At 44.1% G+C, this 26428-nt stretch overlaps 2 protein-coding genes across 4 annotated transcripts; one reads left to right on the top strand and one right to left on the bottom strand.

Annotated features, from left to right (window-relative positions):
- Positions 1–523: 523 nt before the first annotated feature.
- Positions 524–9252, bottom strand: TERF2IP (TERF2 interacting protein). The gene is made up of 3 exons (XM_058709242.1): positions 8461–9252; positions 3920–4044; positions 524–1720 (listed from the first exon to the last, which is right to left on the bottom strand). The coding sequence occupies exons 1-3, from the start codon at positions 9140–9142 to the stop codon at positions 1316–1318; spliced, it is 1212 nt and encodes a 403-aa protein (XP_058565225.1). The 5' UTR covers positions 9143–9252; the 3' UTR covers positions 524–1315.
- Positions 9253–9285: 33 nt separating this feature from the next.
- KARS1 (lysyl-tRNA synthetase 1) lies at positions 9286–24501 on the top strand. 3 transcript variants are annotated; one of them, XM_058709239.1, is made up of 15 exons: positions 9324–9438; positions 12216–12395; positions 14010–14169; positions 15132–15297; positions 17837–17930; positions 18299–18485; positions 18571–18696; positions 19850–19969; positions 20988–21150; positions 21260–21433; positions 21592–21677; positions 22016–22101; positions 22751–22877; positions 23584–23727; positions 24216–24501. In XM_058709239.1, the coding sequence occupies exons 2-15, from the start codon at positions 12250–12252 to the stop codon at positions 24312–24314; spliced, it is 1878 nt and encodes a 625-aa protein (XP_058565222.1). In that variant the 5' UTR covers positions 9324–9438; positions 12216–12249; the 3' UTR covers positions 24315–24501. The 3 variants fall into 3 exon arrangements, with proteins under 3 accessions (XP_058565223.1, XP_058565222.1, XP_058565224.1); XM_058709240.1 differs by lacking the exon at positions 12216–12395 and having other exon boundaries at positions 9286–9438; XM_058709241.1 differs by lacking the exons at positions 12216–12395; positions 14010–14169 and having other exon boundaries at positions 9340–9438.
- Positions 24502–26428: the final 1927 nt, after the last annotated feature.

Genomic DNA, 26428 nt, shown 5'->3' with positions numbered 1-26428 from the left:
TTTAAAAGATGGTATGGAACCCATTATCTCACTCAAGGGGTGCGTCTCAAATATTCAGTTGTGTCATTTCTCTGGACAGCAAGGAAGCTGGATATGCATCCTCTAATTCTCATCCGCCATCAGCCAAAAGCCACTCCCAGCAGCATGAACTCCAGAGCACTTCAAGCAGAGGGGAAACCTTAAGAAGCTTGCAGTAGGACCCCTACTTGTGGCATGTGCGGGAATGTAAGTGCCCAAGGGATACGGGTAGGGCAGAGACACCTTCTGTTACACACCTGATGGTTCCTGATTGGCTTCTCACCCTTCGGCTTTCAGCAGCTCATGGTGTTCTCCCGTCCCTCACAGTCCTTGACGCAGATCTTCTCTCTGCTCCATCCAGAAAATCTAGCATCCTTCTAATGGCCTACTAGTTCTAATATGGAACCATTTTGTTCATTATTGACCTAATTAAGAGCCAAGAAATGTCAGTTCCTTTATGGTTTTTATATCGAAAAGGTTTCATGAATACAATCAAAGAAAACACTTGGAGATTCAAAGTTCTTTTTATTTTCAACAACAAAAGTAACACAACAAAGAGGAATCAATTCACTAATATATAAATCTAACACAGTCCTTAGCACAAAATTGTCTTTAATAAATAAAAACACGTTACTGATAACTGAGTAAGACTGTTCTTAAGACTCTCTAGGGTTTTGTGTGCATTTTGAACAAAACTGGGTGGTAAAGAAACACGTGCTACAAATATGACTGACAAAGACTGAAAGAAAAGAACAGCCAAAGGAGCAGGGTCCCCAAATATTAAGTTAGCAAAGGGAATATGGGATTTTCAAAGCAGTCTAGAAATCAGAGCTCACTAGGTGATGCAAGGGTTTAGGATCGTCCAAGTTCAAGACCTTGTAATTAAATCTTTCCACATATCTAGATCCTTGATTTGGAATCTATCATAATCTAGAAGAGTTTCTGCCAAAGGATAGAGGCTCTTTACTCTCCTCCTTTGACTTTGTCACTAGCTCCTGAAACCAATATATAGCAAGGGTTCCGTTCAGAAAAGGATTACTACTACAAAGACCAACCTCTGTCTGGTGTGGATTTCCCTTTATGAACATACTGATACTGCCAGGGACAACTCTAAATATATCAAATGTCTTTTACTTTTATCCTCCTACACAACTCTGCTTGGCTACAAAATCTAACACTCATAGAGCAATGGCAGCATTGGTCAGAAGACAAGTGTCAGTTCCAACGACAACGTTGACAAAAATTTTTTTTTAACCTCTCTTGCCACATCTTTTTTCTTTCCTCATTGTCTTGCCAATTACTTCTTTCGGAATTCAATCCGCCGAGCTACATTCTGAGCACCAAATTTTTTGACCAATGCATCTCTGGCATCCTCATCATCTTTTTGCAAATCTAAGTCATCCTGTCGGGACCAGATGGGATACCCATCAGCCCTCTGACCGGACTCTAAAAAGGAGGAAGTAGCCTCCAACTCACCACTATTTTTTAGGAATGCCTGTGTAACTGTTGACAGATCCAAGTTAAACTTTTCCATTAACTGCCTGATGATCTTAATGGCAGCTCCCACCTCTGGTGGAGAAACTTTTTCTTCTTCTTCTTCTTCCTCATCCTCATCAGGCTGTGTCTCAGAGTCTTCCTCTGGTGTAGGTGGATCATCATCACACATTGTTATGTGTATTTCAAAATCGGGGCTCTCGTCAACCTAGAAAAAGTGATGAATACGACCAGTTCCTAATTACCAAGTCCCAAACACTCTTGCCGTATCTAGTCTCTCCCACCACCTTGCTTGCCCTTTTCACCCCAATCACATTGGACTTCCTTCAGTTCTTCCAATACGCTATGCTCCTTCTTCTACTTACTCATGTTGCATGTGTGTAACTTTACGTACATGATGGGTTAAGGGGAGGGGAGTGTCTGTGTATGTAAGTGGGGGATATAAGTGTGCTTATGTGCACATTATGTGTATATACATGTATACATACAACTATGGTATCCCAACAGAACATGAGAAGCTACAGTAAATAATGAAAAATATGTGTATGTGCAGCATACATGTCCAGGTGTACACACATGTTCATTAGGTCAAATTTTAAAGTCTGACTTTAGGGGCATCTGAGTGGCTCAGATGGTTGAGTGTACAACTTCGGATCAGGTCATGATCTCACAGTTTGTGGGTTCAAACCCCACATCCAGCTAGCTGCTGTCAATGCCAAAGTTGTCAGCACAGAGCCCACTCTGAATCCTCTGTGCACCCCCTTCTCTCTCTGCCCCTCACCCACTCACGCTCACGCTCTCTCATTCTCTCTCAAAAATAAAAACATTTAAAAAACAAAACAAAAGAGGCGCCTGGGTGGCTCAGTCAGTTAAGCATCAGATTTGGCTTAAGTCATAGCTCGCAGTTCCTGAGATTGAGCCCCACACTGGGCTCACTGCTGAGGCCACTTCATATCCTCTGTCCCCTTCTCTCTCTCTCAAAATAAACATAAAAAAAATAAATAAATACAATAAAAAATAAAGAGAAAAAAAAAACAAAAAACTTTGGCTTCAGTGTCAGATTGTAAGCTCCCTAAGGACAGGAACTGTATCTCTTTTGCTCTCATCACTTATATCCCCAGTACATACCAATACCTTCACTTAACTACTCAAAACACACAGATGTATGAACAGACTAGGGTCTCTGTACTATACTACATTTAGGCACATTACAAAGCACGTTATGTGAGAAGAAACCTACGTAGACCATGCTTGCATTTCAAAGTTTATGGAAAATTGACCAAATATAAAACAAAACTCAGACTTCAAAAGGCAACAATCACTAAATTCTGCCAATTCTTGTGCATTCCTTCATTCACCAATTATAGATCTTTATTTTCCTAACAATGAGGCCTGATCACTTCCCTTTACAGAAAGAAAAATTAATTTAAAAGATCCTTTTTCATGGAAAAAATATGCACATATAATTGAGTCTTCCTTTTAAATTACTCCTCACTACTTTATAGTTCCTGCCTTTCCCTGTAACTATGATCAAATATGGGACTCCAACAGAGTATCAGAAGCTAGACCAAGTAAGGAAGCATTAAAAAATCCCAAAACCACTCTAAGTACACAAAAAGCTAAACTTGCTTTTTAAAAAAAAATTAAACTCCTTCAAAAATTGCATTTATTTTCCTGAGAAGCACAAAAATATTTTCAAAAGATAAATCCACAGTCTTAACTTCGAAAACCTTACACTGTGATCAAAGTATCCAAAATAGGATGCTGTCTACTGTTTCAAAATAATTCTCATCAGGGGCACCTGGGTGGCTCAGGTGGTTAAGCATCTGACTTAGGCTTGGGTCATGATCTCACAGTTCATGAGTTCGAGCCCCATATAGGGCTCTGTGCTGACAGCTCAGAGCCTAGAACCTCCCTGGGATTCTTTGTCTCCCTCTCTCTCTACCTCTCCCCCACTCACACTCTGTCTCTCTCTTTCTGTCTCAAAAATAAACAAACACTAAAGAAAAATTTTTTAATAATTCTCCCCAATTTTTCTCCCTCTCCCCCTTTTTTCTAAGAGACAGAGAACATACACGCACACATGTGCAGGAGAGAGGCAGACGGAGGTGGAAAGAGAGAATCCCAAACAGACTCCATGCCCAGTGCAGAGCCTGACGAGGGGGCTCGATATCACAAGTGAATCATGACCTGAGCCAGAATCAAGAGTCAGATGCTTAACAGCATGAGCCACCCACACGCCCCTCCCTCAAAACTGCATGCCTGAAACCAGATCAGTCCCACTTTCCATTCTCCCACTCTGAACCTTACCTTTCAGGGCCTTAGGTGTACAAAAACTAAATGCGATAACCAATTTTAAAGAAGAAGAAGAAGGAGAGAAAATAGGAGTTAAATCTAGTCTACGTACCACAATCTCCTCAAACTCCCGGGTGGCTTCTACAAGCATCTTTTTGACTGCTTCTTCATTCTCCTTGATCTCTTCCTTTACATATTCTTCTTCAGGTAAGTCTGGAGTTCTCTTATTCTGTGGTTCTATGAAAGAAAAGAACAGCACCAGATTACAATTAGCATCTTTTGCAGAAACCAAAAATACAGTGCTCTGTGAACTCTGAGCCAAAAGTGAGCATGTACTTTTTTTCTATTAGAAGACATCAGTTTTTGATCAAGATAAGAAAAACATAAAATACACATGTTCAGAAATGTCTACTCTTGCTTCTGAAGAGCTGTACTATCCAAATGGTGATATATTCCTTAGATTGTAATACGGAAAATAAAAATACTCTTCAAGCATAATTCATTTTTTGGTTTGTATTTATCCATAGTGCAAATTAACAAAACTGCCATAAACTGTATTCTCTGGGAAGCAGACTGTGAGATGGAGATTAACACATGGTGTTTAGTAGGGAGTGACCCAGGGAAAACCACTGTTGACAAGAAAGCATGAGTGGGCAGAGAGGGAAGCTGAGCTGTGAAAGAGTTCCAACAAAGCCTCAGCTGAAACCATAGGGAAGTCTGAACTAGGAAGTCCCTTCAACAATCAACTGTGTTGGGATGTGGGAGCCATGGCAGAACTCCGCACAGATCAGTCCCTAAATGCTAGCCAACCTAAGATGTCAAGACTTTGGGTGAAGCAGCTCTCCCAGCTGAAGACAGATGTGGAAGGTACATCACAATCTACCACATACCATCTAACAGAAAGGAGGCCCTCCTAAAGCTCAGCATCCTCCTCTTTCTGTTTTACTTTGTTCTCTTAGCATTTAACTGTGCTCTCTTTTCCACTTAACAAAAACTGACTGCTATGGGGCAGCATAAAGAAGTTTTTGGTAATGGAACTCTTCTGTATCCTGATTTAGGTGGTGGTTACACAAACTATATAGGGACTAAAACACATAACCAGAAAATACCATGGTGGTTCCTCAAAATACTAATCATGGAACTACCACATAATCCAGCAATTCCACTTCTGTACACTCAAGACAAATGCAACCAGGGTTTCAAACAGGTATTAGTACACCCATATTCATAGCGGCATTATTCCTAACGGCCAAGATACGGAAACAACCTAAGTGTCCATCAATGGGTGACCACATAAACAAAACGTAGTATACACAATGCAGTGGAGTATTATTCAACCTTATAAAGGAAGGACATTCTGACACATACTACAACATGGATGAGCCCTGAAAACACTGTGCTAAGTGAAATGAGCCAATCACAAAAGGACAAATATATGACTCCACTTACATGAGGTAGCTAGAAAGACCAAATTCTTAAAGACAAAAAGTAAAATGGTGATTGTCAGGGGTTCGGGGAGAGAGCAAAGGGGAGTCAGTGTTTAATGGGTAGTTTTCCAGTTTCAGGAGAAGAAAAAGTTCTGGAGACAGATGGTGGTAATGGTTCCATAACAATGTGAATATACTTAAGGCCACCAAACTGACCACTTAAAAATGGTTAAAAGGACAAATTTTATGTAATGTGTATTTTACCCAATATCTGTAGATATTACCCACTTTGTTAATTTTTGTCAATCTGATAGACAAAATACAACATTTCCTTGTTCACTTTCCTGAAAAACATCACCATGCACGTTTATTATTTCATTTTCCATGAGTCAGAAGTCCATGGCTTATATCATGCCTCTGTTCAGGGTCTAATTTACTTTTATTTAATAACAATATTCTGCATTTGTTTATTGCCATTTATTTCCTTTTCTAGAAACTTCTTGTTCCATTTCTTTTGTTCATTGTTCTGCTAGATTTTCTTTTACTAACTTCTGCAAGATCTTTGGACATTAAGGAAACTACTCTGTTCCAATGTATTAGGAATATTTTTCCGGTTTGCTGAGTTTTATGATGAGAAGTTTTTAACTTCAAGTAATCACATATATACAACTTTTTTTTTTAAATCTTCTTGGTTTCAGGACTATCACAACGCACATATTAAAAAATATACTCAAGGCAACCTACTGAATAGAAAGAAGTATTTGCAAGTCATATATCCAATAATCCAAAAAGAGGTTAATAGCCAGAATAAAGAACTCATAACAAAAAACCCTAAACATTCCAATTTAAAAATAAGCAATCTGAATAGATGCATTCCCAAAGACATACAAGTGTCCAACAGGCCCATGAAAAGATGCTCAACATCACTAATCATCAGTGAAATACAAATGAAAACCACAATGAAGTATCACCTCACACCTGTCAAAATGACTTATCAAAAAGACAAGAAATAACAAGTATTAGGCAAGATGTGGAGAAAAGGAACCCTTGTGCACTGTTCGTGGGAATGTAAATTGGCATAGCCACTATAGAAAACAGTATGGAAGTTCCTCAAAAAATTAAAAATAGAACTACCATATGATCTAGCAATACCACTTTGGAGTATCAATCTGAAGGAAATGAAAACACCGATGTGAAAAACTCCATGCAACTCTACGTTCACTGCAGTTTCACTGTATTATTTACAAGAACCTAGATATGGCAACAACCAAAGCGTCCACCGATAAAGATGTGATGTGCATATACACTGGAATACTACTCTGCCACCAAAACAAGACAAAAAACAACAAAATCTTGCCACTTGCAACAAACATGGATGGCCCTAGAGGACATTATGCTAGTAAAAGAAGTCAGAGAAAGACAAATACCACGCTGATAAGTGGAGTCTAAAAAAACCAACCACACAAAACAAAACCCAAACTCACAGAAAAAGAGAACAGGGAGGGAAGAGGGTTGGCATGGGGGACAGGGCAGCAAAATGGATGAAGGGGATCAAGAGGTACAAACTTCCAGGTACAAAGTAAGTAAGGCAGGGGGCTTTAACATGCAGTAGAGGGAATACAATCAGTAATACCGTATTAACTTGTATGGAGACAGACAAAAACCAGACTTACTGTGATGATCAGTTTGCAACATATAAAAACGTAGAATTACTAGGTTGTATACTTGAAACTGACACTGTAGGCCAAAGGTACCTCAATTTTTAAAAAAGATCAATAAATAGCAGAATTAAAAAATAAAAAAGTATATTCATCTATATTGTTTGTTTAAATAATATCTACACCCAACGGTAGGGCTTGAACCTATACCTACAGTCCTGACATCAAGAGTCATATGCACTACTGGCTGAGCCAGCCAGGTGCCCCTCATCCTTATTTTCTTAGTGATTTTAGAATTTTCATTTTTACAATTAAATTCTGATCATCAAAATTAAATTACAGTAGGGTGAATCCAGCTTAATTTTCTCCAAGGTTCCAAATGGCCTGCCCATAGTCCCAACCCTACTGGATTTCAAAGCAAAGCCCCATGCGATCTACTTCACCCATACACATAACCTTATCCTCTCTCCTAGAATTCTCCCCCTTGCTTTAGTCCATTTTAGCCACACTGGTCTGTTGCTCCAAGAACACACCAGCCATATTCCCACCTCCAGGCCTTTGCACTCAATATTCCCTCTGCCTGAATCACCCACTGATAACCACCTGGCTTGCTCTTTCCTTTGGTCTCTGCTCAAATACAAGCTTTTATAGTGACTTTCCTTATCACCCTATAGAAAACAACCTCCTCCCCAGCCCTTACCCTGATTTTATTTTTCTCTATAACACTTACCACTGCCCAGCTAGTATGTTAAGCTCCATGACCGCAGGGACTTTTATTTATTGTTATATCCCAGCAGGATAACAGTGTCTGGCACTCAAATATCTGTTGAATGAATGAATCTGAAATGTCACTTTTACCAAAAACAAAATTCCTACTAAGCATGCTGAACAGGAGAAACAGATTTACCTCCCCATCTCGAAATGTTATATGGAATCGCCACATAAAGGGGGGGTGGGGAACATGCTTCTTTAAACAAAAAGGTCAGTTTAACCTGTCAATACCGGTTACATGAAAAGTGAAGCATCTTAACAGTTTTGCACTGAAGCCCTAACCGCACCTGAATCCCAACGTTCAGTTCAACTACATTAAAAACGCACTTCACCTGAGAGAGACCAGGAAGATCATTCCAACTGACGAGAACCTTCTGTAAGTACGCATAGACGCCAAAACATGAAAATAAACTGGTCTGGCATGCCTTTGAAAAAGCTTACACTGACTCTACCTGAACAGAGAGAAGTATTTTTGGAAACCAGCCTCTGGAAAAGATACGGTTAACAACACATTGCCTCCGGGGAAGAAAACTGGGTAGCTGGTGGCTAGAATCAGGTGGAATGTCTGTCTAGCCTGTTTGTACCATTTGAGCATCAAACCACGTCAGCTACCGGAAAAAGGTAAATCGAAGTGCGAGTAGAAAATGGTGCAATTTTACCCGGATGTCTAAAGGGGAGGGGGGAGGGCCAGGCGACGCTACCGGAGACGCCAACATGGACACCGGACCGAAGGGGGGAGGAGCCCCGCCCCCACCCGCACAGGTGCAGAGCTCCCGCGTTCGCGGCAGAGACCTCACCCCCACTATCGGCGGCCTCGGGGTCCTGCTCAGCTTTCCGCTTGAGTTTCTGGGAGGAGGGGCTCACTGGGGCGTCCCCCAGCAGGTACTTATGCTCCTGGCCCCGCAGATGCTTGAGGTAGCGGTCCTTCATGGACTGCCACGAGTGCTGGGTGAGCGAGCTTTTCTCCATCGCCTTCCACAAGGCGGTGCCGGTGACGGAGCTGGGCGAGCGGGCATTTTCCTTCACGTACGTCAAGATGGCCACGTCGTCCGCGTCCGTGAAGACGATGCGCCCCGTGGGCGGCTGCGGCTCGGGCTGCGCGGCGGCCGCGGCGGCGGCGCCCCCCTTGGCCGGGGCCGCGGGCTTCGTCTCGGGGGCCTGGCCGGCCGTCGAGCCCAGCCGGTAGGCCTCCAGGTCGAGCCTCTCGTTGCGCTCCACGCAGTCCAGGATGTACTGCGTGGAAATGAAGTCGCCCGAGGCCTCGGCCGCCGCCTCCCCGGGCTGGGCCAGCAGGACGGCCCCAGACTCCTGCACCCGGCATAGGGTGCCGCCGCCGTGCAGGATGAGCGTCGACAGCCGACGCTTCGCCGGGCTAGGACGCACGTAGAAGGACATGGAACTGCCATCTTCCCTCACGAACAGAGTCGAGGAATGGGTGGGCCCGTTGGGGTCTTTGCCCAAATCCATCGCCTCCGCCATAGCTGACACCAGGCACCACGACAGCGGTCCCCCAAACAAGCCTCTGACGCACAGAGCGAACCCGAACGAACGACGGTTCTAGATGCGTCGGCCGCGAAGCCCCGCCCTGCGCCTGCGCAGTAGCAGCGCGCGAAGAGCGCCCGCCCCCTCCTCTCGGAAGAGGCGGAGATTCCGGCCGTGACCTGGAAATTGCTGTGCGACCCTCGTCCCTTTTAGGTCGGGCCCTCGGGAAAGATGGCTGCGGTGCAGGGGGTTGAGGTGAAAGTGGACGGCAGCGAGCCAAAACTGAGCAAAAAGTAAGTGTCGCCGTGAGTCTTTAAGGTCTTTGCGCCCGGACAGTCCGGGCTAGGATGCGCCTCGAGGCTCCGGCCGAGGCGGCTGTGCCTATGGCCTTCCTGCCGGTTCTCGTGGGTCTGGACACGCCGGACGTAGCCGCTAAACCGCGAAACTACATTCCCCAGGTTGCTCCGGGGCCCGGCTCTGGCGGAGTCCTGTCGTCGCATTCCTGGAGTTAGGGTATACAGAAAAATGAGAATTGACTACAGAAAAACGAAATTTACTCCTTCCTTTACCTCTTTCTGGAAAAAAAAAAAAAATGCTTTCTTTTATTGCCGAGCCACGCCTCGCTACCATTGGAAGGAAGTTAAATACCCGAGCTTTTCGGAAAGACCTTGAAATTTTCCTTGGCCTCACCTCGGCTTTTCTGAATCTTATGTATTAAATGGATCATTTCTAAAACTGTATTGTGCACCTAAATATGTGGATTATTTAAAGGATCTGTGAGTATTGAGTGAATGACCGATGTCCAGTAATAGAATATGAGTCCACCAGTCTACTAGGTGGCAATTTCAAGCACTGCTGGATAGATCTTAGTTACCCACTCTCAAATCCTTGGTGTGTGAAGCTAAATATGAATGTATCAAGACTAGCCGCCCTTTAACTGGCTATGTTTTATATTCCTGGTTGTATACCCTCTCAAACAGGGTTCTTCAGTTGAAGCACAGAACACCAGCGATGATTTGTTTTTTCAGTACTCCCAAGGAGGGGCATAACTAGACTATTCCAGAGGCAGGAGAAAAGTTAATTCATTACAAATAATGGCTGCCTTACCGCATTTGGGCTCTGTTCTTTTCTGAATCCTGATGGAATAGGCCCTTAACCAGTAAAAATTAATTTTCTTTTTGTGTCTCTGGATTTATGCTTCAAATATTCAAGAAAAATGAGAAAGGAAACATTAAATTTAATGGTTTGATGGCACCCTTCTGAAGGTAGGATACACATCTCTATAAATGTTTGGAACCTGGTCTCAGACTTCTGCCTTTGGGAAAATTGACTCGACTTTGATCTGTTACATAAATATAGTTGACCCTTGAGCAACTCAGAGGTTGGGGCACTGACCCGCCATACAGTGGAAAGTTTGAGTGTAACTTTGACTCCCCCAAAATTTAACAGCCAACTGTTGGCTGGAAGCCTTATCAATAACCTTAAGAGTGGATTAACACACGTTTTGTATGTTAGGTATGTTGTGTGCTTTATTCTTAGAATTAAGTAACTTAGGGAAAAGACATCTCTTTTTTTTTTTTTTTTTTTTAATTTTTTTTTTCAACGTTTTTTATTTATTTTTGGGACAGAGAGAGAGACAGAGCATGAACGGGGGAGGGGCAGAGAGAGAGGGAGACAGAATCGGAAACAGGCTCCAGGCTCCGAGCTGTCAGCACAGAGCCCGAGCTGTCAGCACAGAGCCCGACGCGGGGCTCGAACTCACGGACCGCGAGATCGTGACCTGGCTGAAGTCGGCCGCTTAACCGACTGCGCCACCCAGGCGCCCCGGAAAAGACATCTCTTAAGGAAGCCATCAGAGATGGGCACCTGGGTGGCTCCGTTGGTTAAGTGTCCAACTCTTGATTTCGGCTCAGGTCATGATTTCACGGTTCCTGAGTTCGGGCTCTGTACTGACAGCACAGCACGGAGCCTGCTTGGGATTCTCTGGCTCTCTTTGTCACTGGTTCTCCTCCCCCACCCCCAGCTTGCTCAACAGACTGAGCCACCCAGGTGCCCCCACCCTACTACTTTTTAAAGCAGCTTCTATATGTCAGACATAATGCTAGAACCATACAAACTTTCTGTCTAATCTTAATAATAACCTTGCAAAGAAAATATTAATGTCTGTTTTTCAAATTAATAAACTGAGGCTCTGGGCGACTGAATACGTCGAAGTGTGCACACCTAAAGTGTGGTCTGTCACTGATCGAGGCTCTGGAGCAGAGATCTAAAACCCAGTCCAGAACTCCACAGCCCATGCTCTTTACACTGCCTGCACCTTACCTCCCCACATTGTCTAAGAAAATCTGCTGTTAACGTATATAACTCTAGTGACCATGGGCTAAAAGAATTTTTTTTAACGATTAACCTTTCCTTCTGTATCTTAATTGTTCTTGGGACATCCTTGGTCTGCCTCTTCATGAGTACCATTTTATGCCAGTTATCTTCTTCAAGTTTAAAAAGAGATGGGCTGCCTGCCAGGTGACTCCTTCCCAAATGAAAGGTCAGATTACTGTAGTCCAGGATCCTTCCTGAAATTCTCCTTTCCTCCTTGTTCCTAGAGCTCAATTAAGTCTTATCTTTGACTCAGAGGTGCTTTTGTGTGGCTTGCTTTTAGCTTCATCTAGAGTTTGCAATTGATAGTGACATTTCACGTGCTTCCCATTGCCATCGTTGTCACCAGGGTTTTTTAACCTCCGAGAGAGAAGCCACATGTCAGGGGCTTCGGAAACACCGCCTTAGGTCCTGTCTCCTATTTTCTAGGTTGTTGTGATCATTTCTACCTTTAAACTATGGGTTGCCTTACTCCTGAGTTTTAACCCAGATATGCACCTTTTTACCATAGCAAGGACCGAATGTTGTCAGTTACCGTTGCAGCACAGTGAGTTACAGGGTTGTCCTCAGTTAAGAGGGTCTTCAGTGGAACACTAAAAGGTCGCGCAACCTCCCCTACCCATAAGAGTAGGACTGCTGGTTGGGTGTATATGTACTGTTTTGTCCCATCTGACACCACATCTCTGTTTCCTGTTAGGTGGTGGTAATCATTAGTTCCGGGGTGTTCTGCCATGTTGACGCAAGCTGCTGTAAGGCTTGTTAGGGGGTCCCTGCGCCAAACCTCCCGGGCACAGTGGGGGCAGAGGGAGCTGCGACTGTATCAACTTGCTCCTTTCACAGCGCTTCACAAGGACAAGCCACTTTCTGATAAAAGAAGGTTGGTGCCCTTACCTTCGTTGTTGCTCTGGGAGCAAAAATCCTTCCTTACTTGGGTCCTTATTTGTTAAGCCTCTGACTCTTTGCACTTGTTGCTAAGGAAACAAAGAGCTCTACTGCCAAAACCAATAGTGGTTTCTCATTTTCTCTTTAATAAATTCAGATTCTCACTCTAAATTCTTGAGATGACTTGTGGATCTTATTCTACAACAGTGCCGAGAACAAACGTTCCCTTTCCTGTCTTTCTGAACTTGGTTTGCTCCCGAGATTAATTTGATTTCTAGTCTCTGTTCTATCTCTAGGATCTTTTTGAATTTCCCTTAGGATTAATTTCCATTCCTAGTTGAATGGAAAACAGGTTTTTTATGTTAATGCCAGGAAGAACCAAATAGGCTCTGATGCCTACTGACTGAATTACAGCACAGTAAGCCTAGCACACAGTTCTGGAATGATTGTATTTAAAACTGTTACAAGACAAATTACATCCAGAGACGCCTACTTTGAAGCCCTCAGAGTCCGTTTTCTTAAAAATTAGTATTTCACATCACCAATTTATTTTTTCGATTGAGTCACTCTAAATTCATACTGAAAATTAAGAGTGTGCCATAAAGCCAGATAATATACAAGCATGACTTGGTGTAATTTGCTATGGTTATTATATAATATTCAGCTAACATTGGTGGTTTGAAAGAATGACCAATTCTGTTTGAATACTGAGGATATCCTCTACACAAATCTGTTTGGTTTCTGGGTTAGATAGCAAGATTTCAGATCAGAGTGTAGATAGTGAGAGATTGGACTAGCAGTGTATCCAAATCTAAGATTTCTTTCCTGGGTGCAGAGAATAAAGGGTTTAAGACAGTGAAGGATACCTAGAATGGCTCTCATTTGCATGTTAACTAAATGCTAAGGGCAGGTCCTATCTTTGCATACATTATTACAGTCTTCACATTTGGGGAGGGGAGTGTCCTCTGTTATTTACATTTTACAAATGGGAGGTCATGTGCCCAAGGTCATGTAATTGCTAGGCAGGTATGTCAGGATTAGGTCCCAGGCAGTCTGACTCCAAGGATGTTATATTACCCCCTACTCTATGCTGGTTTGTACACTGTTCTGCCCCATTTGTTGTCTTAGGTCCGGCTACAGTAGACGGGGAGGTCAACACTGAGAGTCACTGTTAATACACTGACCAATGCTGAGGGAGGGATTGTCAATGGTGCGTCTCCTTGAACTCAGAAGAGCCACCTCTCCGTTACCCTAACCTACCCCAGACTAACCCACTCTTTGGAGAGGTGTAGGGAAGGGTGGCAGACAGAGCCAGACCATGTTGCCTCTTCGGTTTTCCTTTGTCCTGGGGTACCCTGATTTTAGTTTGGATTCTCATGTTGGAAAGCAGAGGGTGAGGAAGATCTTTCACATCTTTATTCTAAGCTTATTTTTTCCTTTGTTTCATTCACGTATAGAGTTGACTAAGAGACTAGAAGTGGAGGTGTAGCACCAGGCAAGAGCATTTCCCCCCAGGCTGTTCGTATTTTTGATCCGTGGTTATGGGGCAGAACATAGTAGAGGACTCTTCAGGTATGTGTCACATTGAACATTTGCATCTTGCCAACAGTGAGCTAAAGAGACGCCTGAAAGCTGAGAAGAAAATTGCAGAGAAGGAAGCCAAGCAGAAGGAGCTCAGTGAAAAACAACTAAGCCAGGCCACCACTGCTGCCACCAACCACACCACTGACAATGGTGTGGGTGCCGAGGAGGAGAGTCTGGACCCAAATGTGAGTCCCCTGGGCCACCACTCTGGCTGGGCAGGAGGAAGCTTCTGATGAAGCTTAAGGCAGATTCCTTGGGACCAGTGACTAAGAAGAGAAATAGGAACTGAAAACAAGCTGTGAACCCTGGGTTGCTACAGATGGGTTGGGGGAAGGGGCGGTGGGAGGGAGCTGCCACTACGTCTGGTTAAAGGCACAGGCAATGAGCATTTCTCTAATCAACTCCCAGGAGGTGGTTGGGAGAACCAGTACTTCCAAGTGACTGATTATTCTTCCCTGAAACTAGCTGCGCCTCATAACAAATCCAGAAAAGGTATCTCCGTAAAGATTGACTAGGGTTTACTCTGGGCCAGAGATTGGCAAATTTTAGTCCATAGACCGCATCCACCTTTCCTGGCTTTTAATCTCATCTGTCCTCCCTGGTTTTGAAAATTGTATTGGAGCACAACCATGCCCATTTGTTTTTATATGTCTAAGGTTATTTTCACACTACAACAGCAGAGTTGAGTGGTTGCATCAGAAAAGGTGTTCCTTTTTTACATCCTCCAGGCCCCAGAGTCTTGTCTTGGGGAAAAGTCTGACATGTAGCCAGGGGTAGGAAGGTAGGAAAAAAGGTAAGTAACTCACTGTGCAGATGCATCCGCAAAAGTGGCAACCAAGGCCACCTGTACAAATTAAACTTAGTATTTTAGGCAGAATTCCCATTTTCCTTTTCATTGAATCTTGCATTTTGGAATTCTGGCCTTCGTTTCCACCTATGGATTTAGCCACTGTGCATATTTTAAGTGCAAATCTCACTCCCATCTTGGGATTTCAAAGGTGTGGAGGGCTCAGTTAAGGAGACCTCACTGTATTGGAGCCGCTCTGGGGCAAAATACGGTACTCTGCTAGGTGGGCCACTGGTATGATCGGTCAGGTTCCATTTCTCAGAGGCTCTTTTTTTTTTTTTTTTTTTTTTTTGTTAATAGCAATACTTCAAGATCCGTAGCCAAGCAGTCCACCAACTGAAGATCAGTGGGGAAGACCCGTATCCACACAAGTTCCACGTAGACATCTCGCTGACTCATTTTATCCAAGAATACAGTCACCTGCAGCCTGGGGACCACCTAACTGATATCACCTTAAAGGTGGCAGGTAGGAGGATTCCCTGGCAGTATGCTGAGCTCTCACAGCAGACAGGCCGCTACAGCAGCACAAAGAAAGTTCTGGGTTGGTCTTGCTTTCAAGTAGCCTGTGTCGCAGGCTCCTACTTCGCGAGGGACAGTGCAAGTATATCCATTCACAGAACGAAGTAGAGCAGCCCCGAGACACGAGATTGTGTTCCAGACGAGGTGATGCAGCAGAGGAGGGGGCATTCTCTGAGGGGAACTCCTGACCTGATGCTGCTGCTACTTCATCGTCCTTTATGAGGACGTCCCCTTACCAGTGGGACCACAACCCCATGTTCCTAAAAATTCCCACCTGTGGCCTAAGAAGTTTTGCACCGGGACTGTATTTTTAGAATATTGTTATTTTGGAGTTCTAGCATCTTGCACAGGATCTTTCCTTAATTAAAAAACAAAACAAAACAAAAAAAAACCTGGGGCACCTGGTTGGCTCAGTCCATACAGCATGAAACTCTTGATCTCAGGATCATGGGTTCAAGCCCCACATTGGGCTTAGAGGTTACTTTAAAAAATCTGTCTTTATTTGCCCCCCAAAAATAATAAAACTACTAATTGTAGAAAATTTGGGACGTTCTAGGAAGCAGAGAGGAATTGAATTACCCATAATCCCACTACCCAGAGAGAACCTCTGCCAGTACCTAAATGCCCAAAGCTCAAAGTCCAGTAATTCTACTAAAATATGTCTTGATGTTAGTTGCTCTGAGTCTGTATTCTCAGGTACAGAGTGCCCTTTAAAAATGTGTTTTCAAGTTTTTTAGGAAATTTTTCTTCAATATAATTTTTTGTTGTTGTTAATTTGGGAGGGAGAGCAAGCACAGGAGCAGGAGAAAGGAGCCGGGCGGGGGGTGGGGGTGGCGGTGGTGGGGAGAGAGAGAGAAAGACTATCTCAAGCAGGCTCCACACTCGTTCCCAGGACACTGGGATCATGACCTGAGCTGAAATCAAGACGTGGACACTCAACCGACTGAGTCACCCAGGCACCCTTGAATATATTATTTCTTTGGTTTTCTTTTGAGACTCCTTTTATTCATATGGTGGATTTTCAATATGTCACTTTTTTCTCAAACCTTTTGTACCTTTTTCTTTACACTTTGATGTTTAAATTTTGTCTTTCTTTCCTCTGGGTTTCTCTTAAAGCATTTCTATATTCACTCTTATTTTCTTTTAGTTCAGTCTTCATTCCTGAAATGGTTTTTTACTTTATTTCTGATTTTTTCACGTGTCACCTCATTTCTTAGTTTCGATGATTCTAATGTGGGTATTTTTGTTTCACGGCATTTTCTTAATGTCATTCAACTTACTGTGAAATGGAATTTTTGTTTTTTCTGGGCATGTCCTTCCTGAGTGCTTTTTTATTTAATAACTGGTATTTGATCTCAGTACTTTTATGTTGCTTATTTTTATGTGAAATTAGTTTTCCTCAATGTTTTCTTTTTTAATGTTTATTTTTGAGAGAGAGACAGAGTGTGAGTGGGGGAGGGGCAGAGAGAGGGAGGCACAGAATCCGAAGCAGGCTCCAGGCTCTGACCTGTCAGCACAGAGCCTGATGTGGGGCTTGAACCCACAGACTGTGAGATCATGACCTGAGCAAAGTCAGGCACTTAACTGACTGAGCCACCCAGGCCTCTAGTTTTCCTCAATGTTAAGGGAAGCTTGATTCAAATAGCTTTTCCAGCTTCACTGAGCTACCTTTTCTGTTGTTTTTGTGAAGTGTTCAGAATTACAGCAGCTTGCTTTCTGAGATACCAAGGCTCTCTTCCCCTTCCTCACTTTTGTCGGACCCCTTTGTGGTTTCCTGGTCTTTTCCAGTTTTACGAGGCCTTGTCCTAGAAGGGAGCCCTGGTTAGTAAATTAAGAATGTTCCTGGGGCTATGCTGAAGGGCTTCAGCCCCTTTAGACCTTATGCAGTCCCAACTCCCTCTACTCACCCACGTGGCAGTGGGCACATCCCCTCCTGGGTTCAGCTGCTGTCCTCCAGTTAGCTGCCACGTTTTCCAGTGACTACCTATGGCCGATTTGGAGATTTCCAGTTCTCAGAGTCGGCAGACACCCCACAAAGGCTCCCCTACAGCTTTCTCCCATATGGGGATCTTTGGTGGTTTGCCGCACTGCTTGTGTTTGGGGATTCTTGGGAGTATCCTCCCACATAATTTTGTTGTAAATGTTGTCCATAGCTTTTTGGCCTTGCCTGTGTAGTTGTGCTTTTTATTTTAATGGGAGGATTGAGGTAGAGCCGAAAACTCTGCTGCCACCAGCGCTGCCGTTTTCCGGGAGTCCAGTAAACAACTTTAAAGCCCGGTCTTGCTGCACTTCTTTAACTGGTTTAAGTAAGATTTTTGTCATGAAGGAAAAGACTGGGCTTCAGTCTTGGGCTAAAATCGAATTGTTCTGGTCTATGTTGATAGGACATTCTGCCTAGACGTAAACATTGCAGAGGGAACTTTTTGGGCACTGATGCCACAAAATGGCTTCTCGTTCTATCAGTGTTTTTGTTGTACTTTTTCTAGGTAGGATACATGCCAAAAGAGCTTCTGGGGGAAAGCTCATCTTCTATGACCTTCGAGGAGAGGGGGTCAAGTTGCAAGTCATGGCCAATTCCAGGTATGTAGAAATACCGCCTTGCAGGCCTTTCTGGATTGACCCAGGGCAACATGGTTGGGTACCACGTGATCTTCCTTTCTCATTGGCATTTAAAGTTAAAAGCGGGTTATGGTTGGGTAAGGCTGAAAAGAGAATAAAAAGGCCATTTGGTCACCTAGAGAATAACAACTGCCCTCAGGTTGTGCGGCAGTTACAGATAAAAGATAACACTCTAGCAGTTGACAGAAGAGTCTAGATTCTTCCCGGGCTCGCCCAAACTGAGCACCAGCAGTTTAGTGAGGATTCCAGAGGGCAGTTTTAAAAACTAAACCAGTGGTTGGTTTTAATTCGGAATATCATACACTGAAGTATGGTTTTCTTTCACTCAGGAATTACAAATCAGAAGAAGAATTTATCCATATCAATAACAAACTGCGTCGGGGAGACATAATTGGAGTTCAGGGGAATCCTGGGAAGACCAAGAAGGGTGAGCTGAGCATCATTCCCTATGAGATCACACTGCTGTCGCCGTGTTTGCATATGTTACCTCACCTCCACTTTGGCCTCAAAGACAAGGTAAGCTCTGTGGCCTCCTCGCTGTGGTCTGTCATAGCGTTGAATTACACTTGGCAATGATTTCTGTCTGTTGCTTTTGCTTTAGGAAACACGATATCGTCAGAGATACTTGGACTTGATCCTGAATGACTTCGTGAGGCAGAAGTTTATCATCCGCTCTAAGATCATCACATATATAAGGAGTTTCTTGGATGAGCTAGGATTCCTGGAGGTGAGAGAGTTCTACCTGTCACGATGAGCTAGCTGCCTTGCTATGCCTGCCTCTTACTATTCCTTCTCTTCCCTTTTCCATGTCCTGTATCCATACTATTCACGCTTAGCGAAAAGTCCCTTTGATGGTCAGTGTCTTTGTCCCACCTTGTTTTTTTAGTGCCCCGATGAGGAAGGCAGGATTTGAATTCTAAGATAATGGACAAAGTGTAGGGCTGTCTACCTACTAATGATGTCATGTTCATTGAGTTACCAACTCATTTTGCTTTTTTGTAGCATTAAGGAAAAAAAAAAACCTTTTAATTATATGAAGAAAGGTAAGTACACGTGTAAAACAAATTCAAAGAAACAGAAACAAAACTGAAAGTCCCCTTTTGTATCTCCCAACTCACTTTCTTCCCCAAACTTGAGTTTGATACATACCGTTCCACACCAGTTGCTATGCATATATAACTACATACTGAGCATGTTCTACATGAGGTACTTGTGTAAACAGTTTGGAAGCGTTTTAATTTTTGTTTTTGTTTTTGTTTTAATTTTTTTTTTTTTAACGTTTATTTATTTTTGAGACAGAGAGAGAGCATGAGCAGGGGAGGGTCAGAGAGAGAGGGAGACACAGAATCTGAAACGGGCTCCAGGCTCTGAGCTGTCAGCACAGAGCCCGACGCGGGGCTCAAACTCATGGACCGTGAGATCATGACCTGAGCCGAAGTCGGCCGCTTAACCGACTGAGCCACCCAGGCACCCCTTAATTTTTGTTTTAAACATAAATGAGGTCACACTACATGTATTCTGATGGACCTGCTGTTTCCTACCCGCCCCCCCCATAGACATTGGACCTTTTTGCGTGTCTATAACTAATTCAAAGAACATAAACAGTTCAACTTACAGTGTTTATTAAAATATAATTTATAAGTTGTTGAAGTTTATGGTACTGTGTTAATGGTGTTTGGTATTAATGGAAATTGAGACACTTCTAGAAAATCAGGACATCTCTACTTCTTTTGTCAAGCACTTGCACGTTACTGTTAAACTTAAATTTCACTTAGGGATATAACCGGCTAAACTATATCCATGCACCACATGAGCTACCCCCAAGGCCTCTGGTTTGCGGACCTCTGTCTGAGCACTCAGTGTATCTCCCTGTCTTTTAGATTGAAACTCCCATGATGAACATCATCCCAGGGGGAGCTGTGGCCAAGCCTTTCATCACATACCACAATGAGCTGGACATGAATTTATACATGAGAATTGCTCCAGAACTCTACCATAAGGTAATAAGTAAGAAGATGCCCTGTTCCTGGGAGAAACAGAGGCTGGAAATCCATTGGCTAGATAGATGTAGTTAGAAATAGAACAAAAAGAGTAGAACAGCCAGGAGAGTATTCTAATTTGGCACGCCTGTGAGCGTTAACACTTCTGGAAATTCTCTACAGGATCAGTAGAGCATTGCGGGTCAGAGGGCAAAGGGATTGTCTTTCTTAGCTGTATAGCTCCTCCTAACCTGCCTTGGTTCTCATAATATTTTAGGTTTATTGTCTTCCTTAGATTAAGTCTGATTTTAGTCTTTTATAGAAAGCTTGATATCTGTCCAAAAATTGGAAATAAAGATTTATAAGTCACCAGAGTAAATACCAGAGACTGTCATTCAAGGTTCTTAGTTGCAGACAACAGAACCTGGTGTAACTAGTTTAGGCACAAGAAAAATGTATTCAGATACATAAGGAAGCTCACAGTCCCAGGAGGATCAGAGAATCAGGCTTGGAGACCACAGGACTAGGAATGATTCTCAGGCCCATCTGGGCTCTTCCCATGGAGAGCCCAGATTTTTCTACTTGGGACAGCTAACGCAGCTCAGAACCACAGCACTATCCATTAGGACCTCTGCAGTTACTACCTCTAAAAGCTAGATGTCTCTGGCCCCCTTCTCCAGGAGGAATTCTGCAATATCTACATCTTCTTTCAGTAGCATTCAGAAGTTGCATGGGCATGTCTGGCGGGGAGCTTGAGTCACATGCCTGCATCCTAACCCCAAGAGAGGCCTCTTTCTTGGGGAGGCTCACGCTCACAAGATGGGGTGCTGTCCTGACAAAGGAAGAGTATTCAGAGGTCCTGGGCAGCCAAAACGAATGATGACTATCCACTACGAGGGTCTAAAGAGAGTAGGGTGTTCGACATTTGGGTAGAGACCTGAAAACATGCCTCAGCTGTGAAAACCAAATTAGTTTTGTAGACGGAAACTTTCCAGAGTCATTGAGATTAGCTGCCATGACCTTGGCCATGTGTTGTTAGATCCTGGTGGTTGGTGGCATCGACCGGGTTTATGAAATTGGACGTCAGTTCCGGAATGAAGGAATTGATTTGACTCACAATCCTGAGTTCACCACCTGCGAGTTCTACATGGCCTATGCAGACTATCACGATCTCATGGAAATCACGGAGAAGATGATTTCAGGTGACCTCTCCTATTCCCTTTTGTCTTTCACATGTGTCTGAACGGCTGGTGTGCTGCTTGTAGGAGGACTTCCTGTTGGTCCTTTTCAAATGGTAGATTTCTTTCCCAGGGATGGTGAAGCATATTACAGGCAGTTACAAGATCACCTACCATCCAGATGGCCCAGAGGGCCAAGCCCATGAGATTGACTTCACCCCACCCTTCCGGAGAATAAGCATGGTTGAAGAACTTGAGAAGGTCTTGGGGGTGAAGCTGCCAGAAACCAGGCTCTTTGAGACCGAAGGTAAAGTGATGCACTCCTCCACTGAATGGCCCTCCTTTCTCTTCAGCTTTGAATTAGATGAGATCAGGGCTAGAATTTTCCCACACTGTTCTTTTCATACATTTTTTGTACTGGGGTAATGTGATTCTTCTGTCCTAACTTGTACATTTGTATTACAGAAACTCGTAAAATCCTTGACGATATCTGCGTGGCAAGAGCTGTTGAATGCCCTCCACCTCGGACCACTGCCAGACTCCTTGATAAGGTGACAGACCGTGCTCTTCGAGTACATGCCCTCATCCAGTGGTAACCAGCCCCCTGCTTCCTGGGAAGGTGAACTCCACTGTGGAGAACTAACTTACACAGCCTCACAGGAAAGCCCTAATGAGAGAAATAAGAGAATTAACCAGTTTTGAACTGCTCTTCTAAGCTCTGTACTGAGTAGTTACATAATCTCAGTCAAACCTTACCAGCCATGGAGAGACTTATGATAAACCGTTGTAGCATCCGGTAGTGGGTAGGAGCAGAGTCCTTCTGCCAGGACTGGAACAATCAAAATGCCATCAGAAGGGATCTGTAGCTCTGCTTTGCTTTCTCCTTAAGCTTGTCGGGGAGTTCCTGGAAACAACATGCATCAATCCTACGTTCATCTGTGATCACCCGCAGATAATGAGCCCTTTGGCTAAATGGTAAGATACAACGTGGTTTTCCAGTTACCTGTTGCTACGTAACAACCTCAGAGTTATAGTGGCATAAAACAACAGTTCTCAAGATTTTGTGGGTTCACTGGGTAGTCTTTCTGCTCTACAAAGTGGTAGCTAGGGTAACCCAAGCAGCTGTAACTGGAAACTCGGGCACCTTCTTTCTCCTCCGCTGGGTTCTTGTTCCTCCAGGGCCTCTAAATGTAGCTAGCCTCTGTCTGGGGCAGCATAGCCTGAGCTTCCTTACATAGTGGCCGGGCTCCAGGAGGAAGGGTTCCAAAAGAATAAACCCCAGTGTGCAAACACGTATCAAGCCTCTGCTGATGTTCCATTGCCCAAAGCAAGTCATATGGGCAGCCCAGAGTCGGTGTGACAAGGCACAGAAGGCCATGAATTCAGGAGGTATGGTTCAGGGTAACCATTTACCACCCACGTGTGTTGTGAGGATGACTAAAGCTTCCTTGTGTCTAACCCTCCTCACCGTTGCACCAAATGGTTTGGTGCTAGAGTGCATACAGGCTTCGGGTCTCATCCGTAACAGTTTTGAGTCAACTAGAATCCAGGAAGTCCTGTGTTTGTACCAGATGTTATTAGAGAACCTGTATGTTCAGCCTCTCCTTTGGTCTCCTATCTCCAGGCACCGCTCTAAGGAGGGTCTCACTGAGCGCTTTGAGCTATTTGTCATGAAAAAGGAAATCTGCAATGCCTACACCGAGCTGAATGACCCTGTGCGGCAGCGGCAGCTCTTTGAAGAACAGGCCAAGGTAAGGAAGGAGAGTGCGAGTCAAAGGCATTTACTTCATCATGTGCCCACTCACTAGAAAATATCAGCCTTAACTCTGGTCTGTGTTACTGTCTGCATCTCTTAATGACTTCCACAGAAATGAAGGATAAAGCCACAGGCTTCACTGGAGGAGGTCATATTTCAAGATGGAGAACTTGACTAGTTTGGGCCTTAGAATTTCCACATAGGAGCTTAGACATGATAGTGTCTGTGTGGGGAGTGTGATACTTGCCTTGAAAATACGTTTGCGTAAAAAGAACATAATTTTTCTTAGATGGTACATTTATTAAGGTGGGTTGGGGACAAGAGGCAGATAGATTAACGAAGACCAAGCCCTCACAGGCTGCCTGTGATGGCTGGTTTCAGGAAATGAGGGAAAGACTCTTAGGAATCCTTAGTCTCTGAAAATCAGTCTCCTTGGACTCAACCAAGTTGTCCGGGACAGTGGAGGTGTTTTCATTTCACAGAGAAATGCGCCTGTGTTCTGAAGTGGGGATCGCCAGACTTGACCGGGTCTTTGAAAGAAATGGGTCCATCCTAAAGTTACTGGGAAACCAGTTCCCAACAAGTGCTTGGTTTCCAGAGCATTCCTGGAATGGTCATCCCTCGAAACGTGTTAATGTGCTTGCTCAGACACTGAGAGACAGCGTGGCCTGAGACAGTGTCACTGTTTGGTTCTCTTCTAGGCCAAGGCCGCTGGCGACGATGAGGCCATGTTCATAGATGAGAATTTCTGCACTGCCCTGGAATACGGGCTGCCCCCCACAGCTGGCTGGGGCATGGGCATCGACCGTGTCACCATGTTTCTCACAGATTCCAATAACATCAAGGTACGTAGTGGTCTTCCTGCCACAGCCACTGCCCTGTAGGAGCTCTGCTCTCAGGGGCAAGGCATGGTGGGCCTGGAGAGCAAAGGAAGGGCTTCAGGCAGAGCAGTTATACATGACTCTACAGGATGACGACCGGAGGGTCTGACATTATGAGATTTGGGTTTTTTTCTACCTGAGGCAGAAGGAATACTCATTGTTCGCATTTCTTGAGGATCCAAGGAACACACCAGGCCCTCTGCAGCCATTATGTCATTTCACTTAAGTCAGCCCTACGAGGTAGAGAAACTATCGTTATCTCATTTTTGCAGATAGGGAAATCCTATTTTAAGAGAACTCTGTGTTCACTCATTCTTTTTTATCTTCTAAGCTGAAATACTAGCACAGATCTCTGAATTTGGGTGGCAACAATAACCAGAAGCAAAAGGAATGGGTGGATGGCTGTGAAAAAGAGCGTGCTTCTTCCTTCAAAGTGATTTTCTCTCCTGTAGGAAGTACTTCTGTTTCCTGCCATGAAGCCCGAAGACAAGAAAGAGAGTGGAGCCACCACGGATACATTGGAAAGTACAACAACTGGTACTTCTGTCTAGAAAATAATAATTGCAAGTTGTGTAACTCAGGCTTCTCTGCGTTTCTGCACAAGATCAAGGACGGCAGGGGAATTTTTGTGTGTTGCTGTCCATTTGACGATCACCGTTCAGTTGGGCCGCCAGACGAGAGAAGAGGAATTAAGAATTCCTTTTTACTCCTTGTTCCCAAATAAACCATTTGTCTCTACTCTTGTCTCCTGACTATTTACCGCGGAATGTCAGCTTTTACTCAGACAGCTGGCCTAGTGCATGGTTAGCATTATATCACTTTATTCATTCAAGTTTATGTTAATATCTGCTCAGTACCAGGCATTTTTCTAAGGGACTAAGGACACAGCAGTGAACAAAAGGCAAGTCCCTGCTTTGGTGGAAATTTCATTCTTTTTTTAGGGGTTGAGGGCAACTAAATAAAAATATGTATTTCTGGTAAATACTAAGAAGAAAGGGGGGTAAGGGGACAGAGGTGCTATTCTAGAAAGAGGTGGATGGGGACAGTGCTATTTTAAATATGTGATCAGGGAAGACTCTTCTAGGTGACATTTAAGTAGAGAGCTGGAGACACGTCTAAGGGGAAGGGCAATCCAGACCAGAGGACTGCATTTTCAAGGACCGGCAAAGGGTCTGGTGTGGCTGGAGGAGTACGGAAAGATCCCTGTAAGCCATGCTGAGGAGTGTGTGTTTTATCATGAGTGATGTGGGATGCCATTGGAGGGTTTTGCATAGAGGGCTTTCAAAATACTGTTCTAGTTAGCACAGGGAGGGCAACAGTGAAAGGGAGATGACAGTGCCAATGGTTTAATGTAACAGAGATGCTTACAAGTGACGACTCTACCTGTTCCTCAAGTCGATAGAATTTGGTGATGGGATGTGGATCAGGAGAAAAGAGTCCAAAGATGATTTCAAGGTTTGGGGCCTGAAGAGTTGTCCTTTATGAAATGGGACAAACAGGAAGTGCAGTTTGAGAGGAAAGGTAGAGTGTTAGGTTTTGGACATCATTTGGCCTCAGGTGGGAACAGTAAGTACGATGCTGAATGGTGAGTCTGGAGTTTTATCATTACTTTCAGCTCCTTTCATCTAGGTTAGGAATGACACAAGGTCATGGCTGAGGCCGTGCTGGTATAATGGAGTCCCTGACCCCTGATGCACGAGGCAGCTGGGGGAAACCTTCCAATGAGTCCTACCACAAAGGACTTGCCTTTTGCATCTCAGCAAAGCCTGCAAGCAGCCCAGTTTAAGAGTCTACTTTCACAGAGCAAGGTTTTACTTCTGTAGCTGGTACAATGATCTTAGCATGCAGAATTACCTCCCTAGGAATTAATTCAGAGTTTTGAGCACCTCCAACCCTTGCTGGTGTTTAAACACAGGCTCTAGGAGCACTTGGCCGTAGTGATAGATGACCAGGTGTAATTTCAAAAGAAACCCTTCCATATGGCACATCCCCCAGCAAGATGGTGTTAAAATGAAAACCATCATTCCCCGCCTCCCCCCAAAGGAGAGGGTATAGGGTCAAGATGGGGTACTGGACCTCCGGCAACACTACCATTAGAAAAAGCAACAAGAACAATGAGGTCACGAGTGACCTTTAAAGGACTGTTTAGTAGGCTGGGGGCAGAAGCCAGCTATCTGGCCTCAAGAAGACTGGAGATAGAGATGAACTGAAGCAGTAGCAACTTGTCTGGGATTTAACAGGAAGAATAACAAACAGGATGAAAGCTAGAAGGAACAGAAGGATTGTAATTATAAAGTCCCATTACTTCCTTAAATGGTTGAAGGCTCAATGTGCTATCTGCCGTACTGTGGTGAACAGAAAGGCACGGTCCCAAGCTTCATGGCAGCTCTGATAAATGCTTTGAAGGAGACGGCTGTGGGGTGTTGAGAAACTCTAACACACCTAGTTAAGGAAGGTTTCCCTGAGGACACGAGAATCTGAGATCTGAAAGAAGATAGAGCATTAACTAGTCAAAGAAGGAGGGCTTTCCATGATGTAGCAACAAGTGCAAGGGCCCTGAGATAGGAAAGAGCATAGAAAAGGCCAATGACACCAGATAGAGTACAGAAGACTGAAAATATGCCACCAGATAAAGTAGGAGGCAGGCCACACAGGGGTATGAGCC

The sequence above is a fragment of the Neofelis nebulosa genome, chromosome 17, assembly GCF_028018385.1.
Source record: "Neofelis nebulosa isolate mNeoNeb1 chromosome 17, mNeoNeb1.pri, whole genome shotgun sequence".
NCBI lineage: Eukaryota > Metazoa > Chordata > Mammalia > Carnivora > Felidae > Neofelis > Neofelis nebulosa.
The sequence above is the reverse complement of the archived record's forward strand: the minus strand, read 5'-3'. Positions and strand labels throughout refer to the sequence as shown.

Bases quoted from the DNA above. Each gene is read 5' to 3' on its own strand.
- TERF2IP (XM_058709242.1), bottom strand. From the start codon at position 9,142: ATGGCGGAGGCGATGGATTTGGGCAAAGACCCCAACGGGCCCACCCAT. The intron at 4,045-8,460 runs GTGAGGTCTCTG...TTTCTTTCATAG, and splicing joins CGAGGCCGCCGATAGTGGGG to AACCACAGAATAAGAGAACT. The intron at 1,721-3,919 runs GTACGTAGACTA...CACTTTTTCTAG, and splicing joins GGGAGTTTGAGGAGATTGTG to GTTGACGAGAGCCCCGATTT.
- KARS1 (XM_058709239.1), top strand. From the start codon at position 12,250: ATGTTGACGCAAGCTGCTGTAAGGCTTGTTAGGGGGTCCCTGCGCCAA. The intron at 14,170-15,131 runs GTGAGTCCCCTG...TTTTGTTAATAG, and splicing joins AGGAGAGTCTGGACCCAAAT to CAATACTTCAAGATCCGTAG. The intron at 15,298-17,836 runs GTAGGAGGATTC...TACTTTTTCTAG, and splicing joins TATCACCTTAAAGGTGGCAG to GTAGGATACATGCCAAAAGA.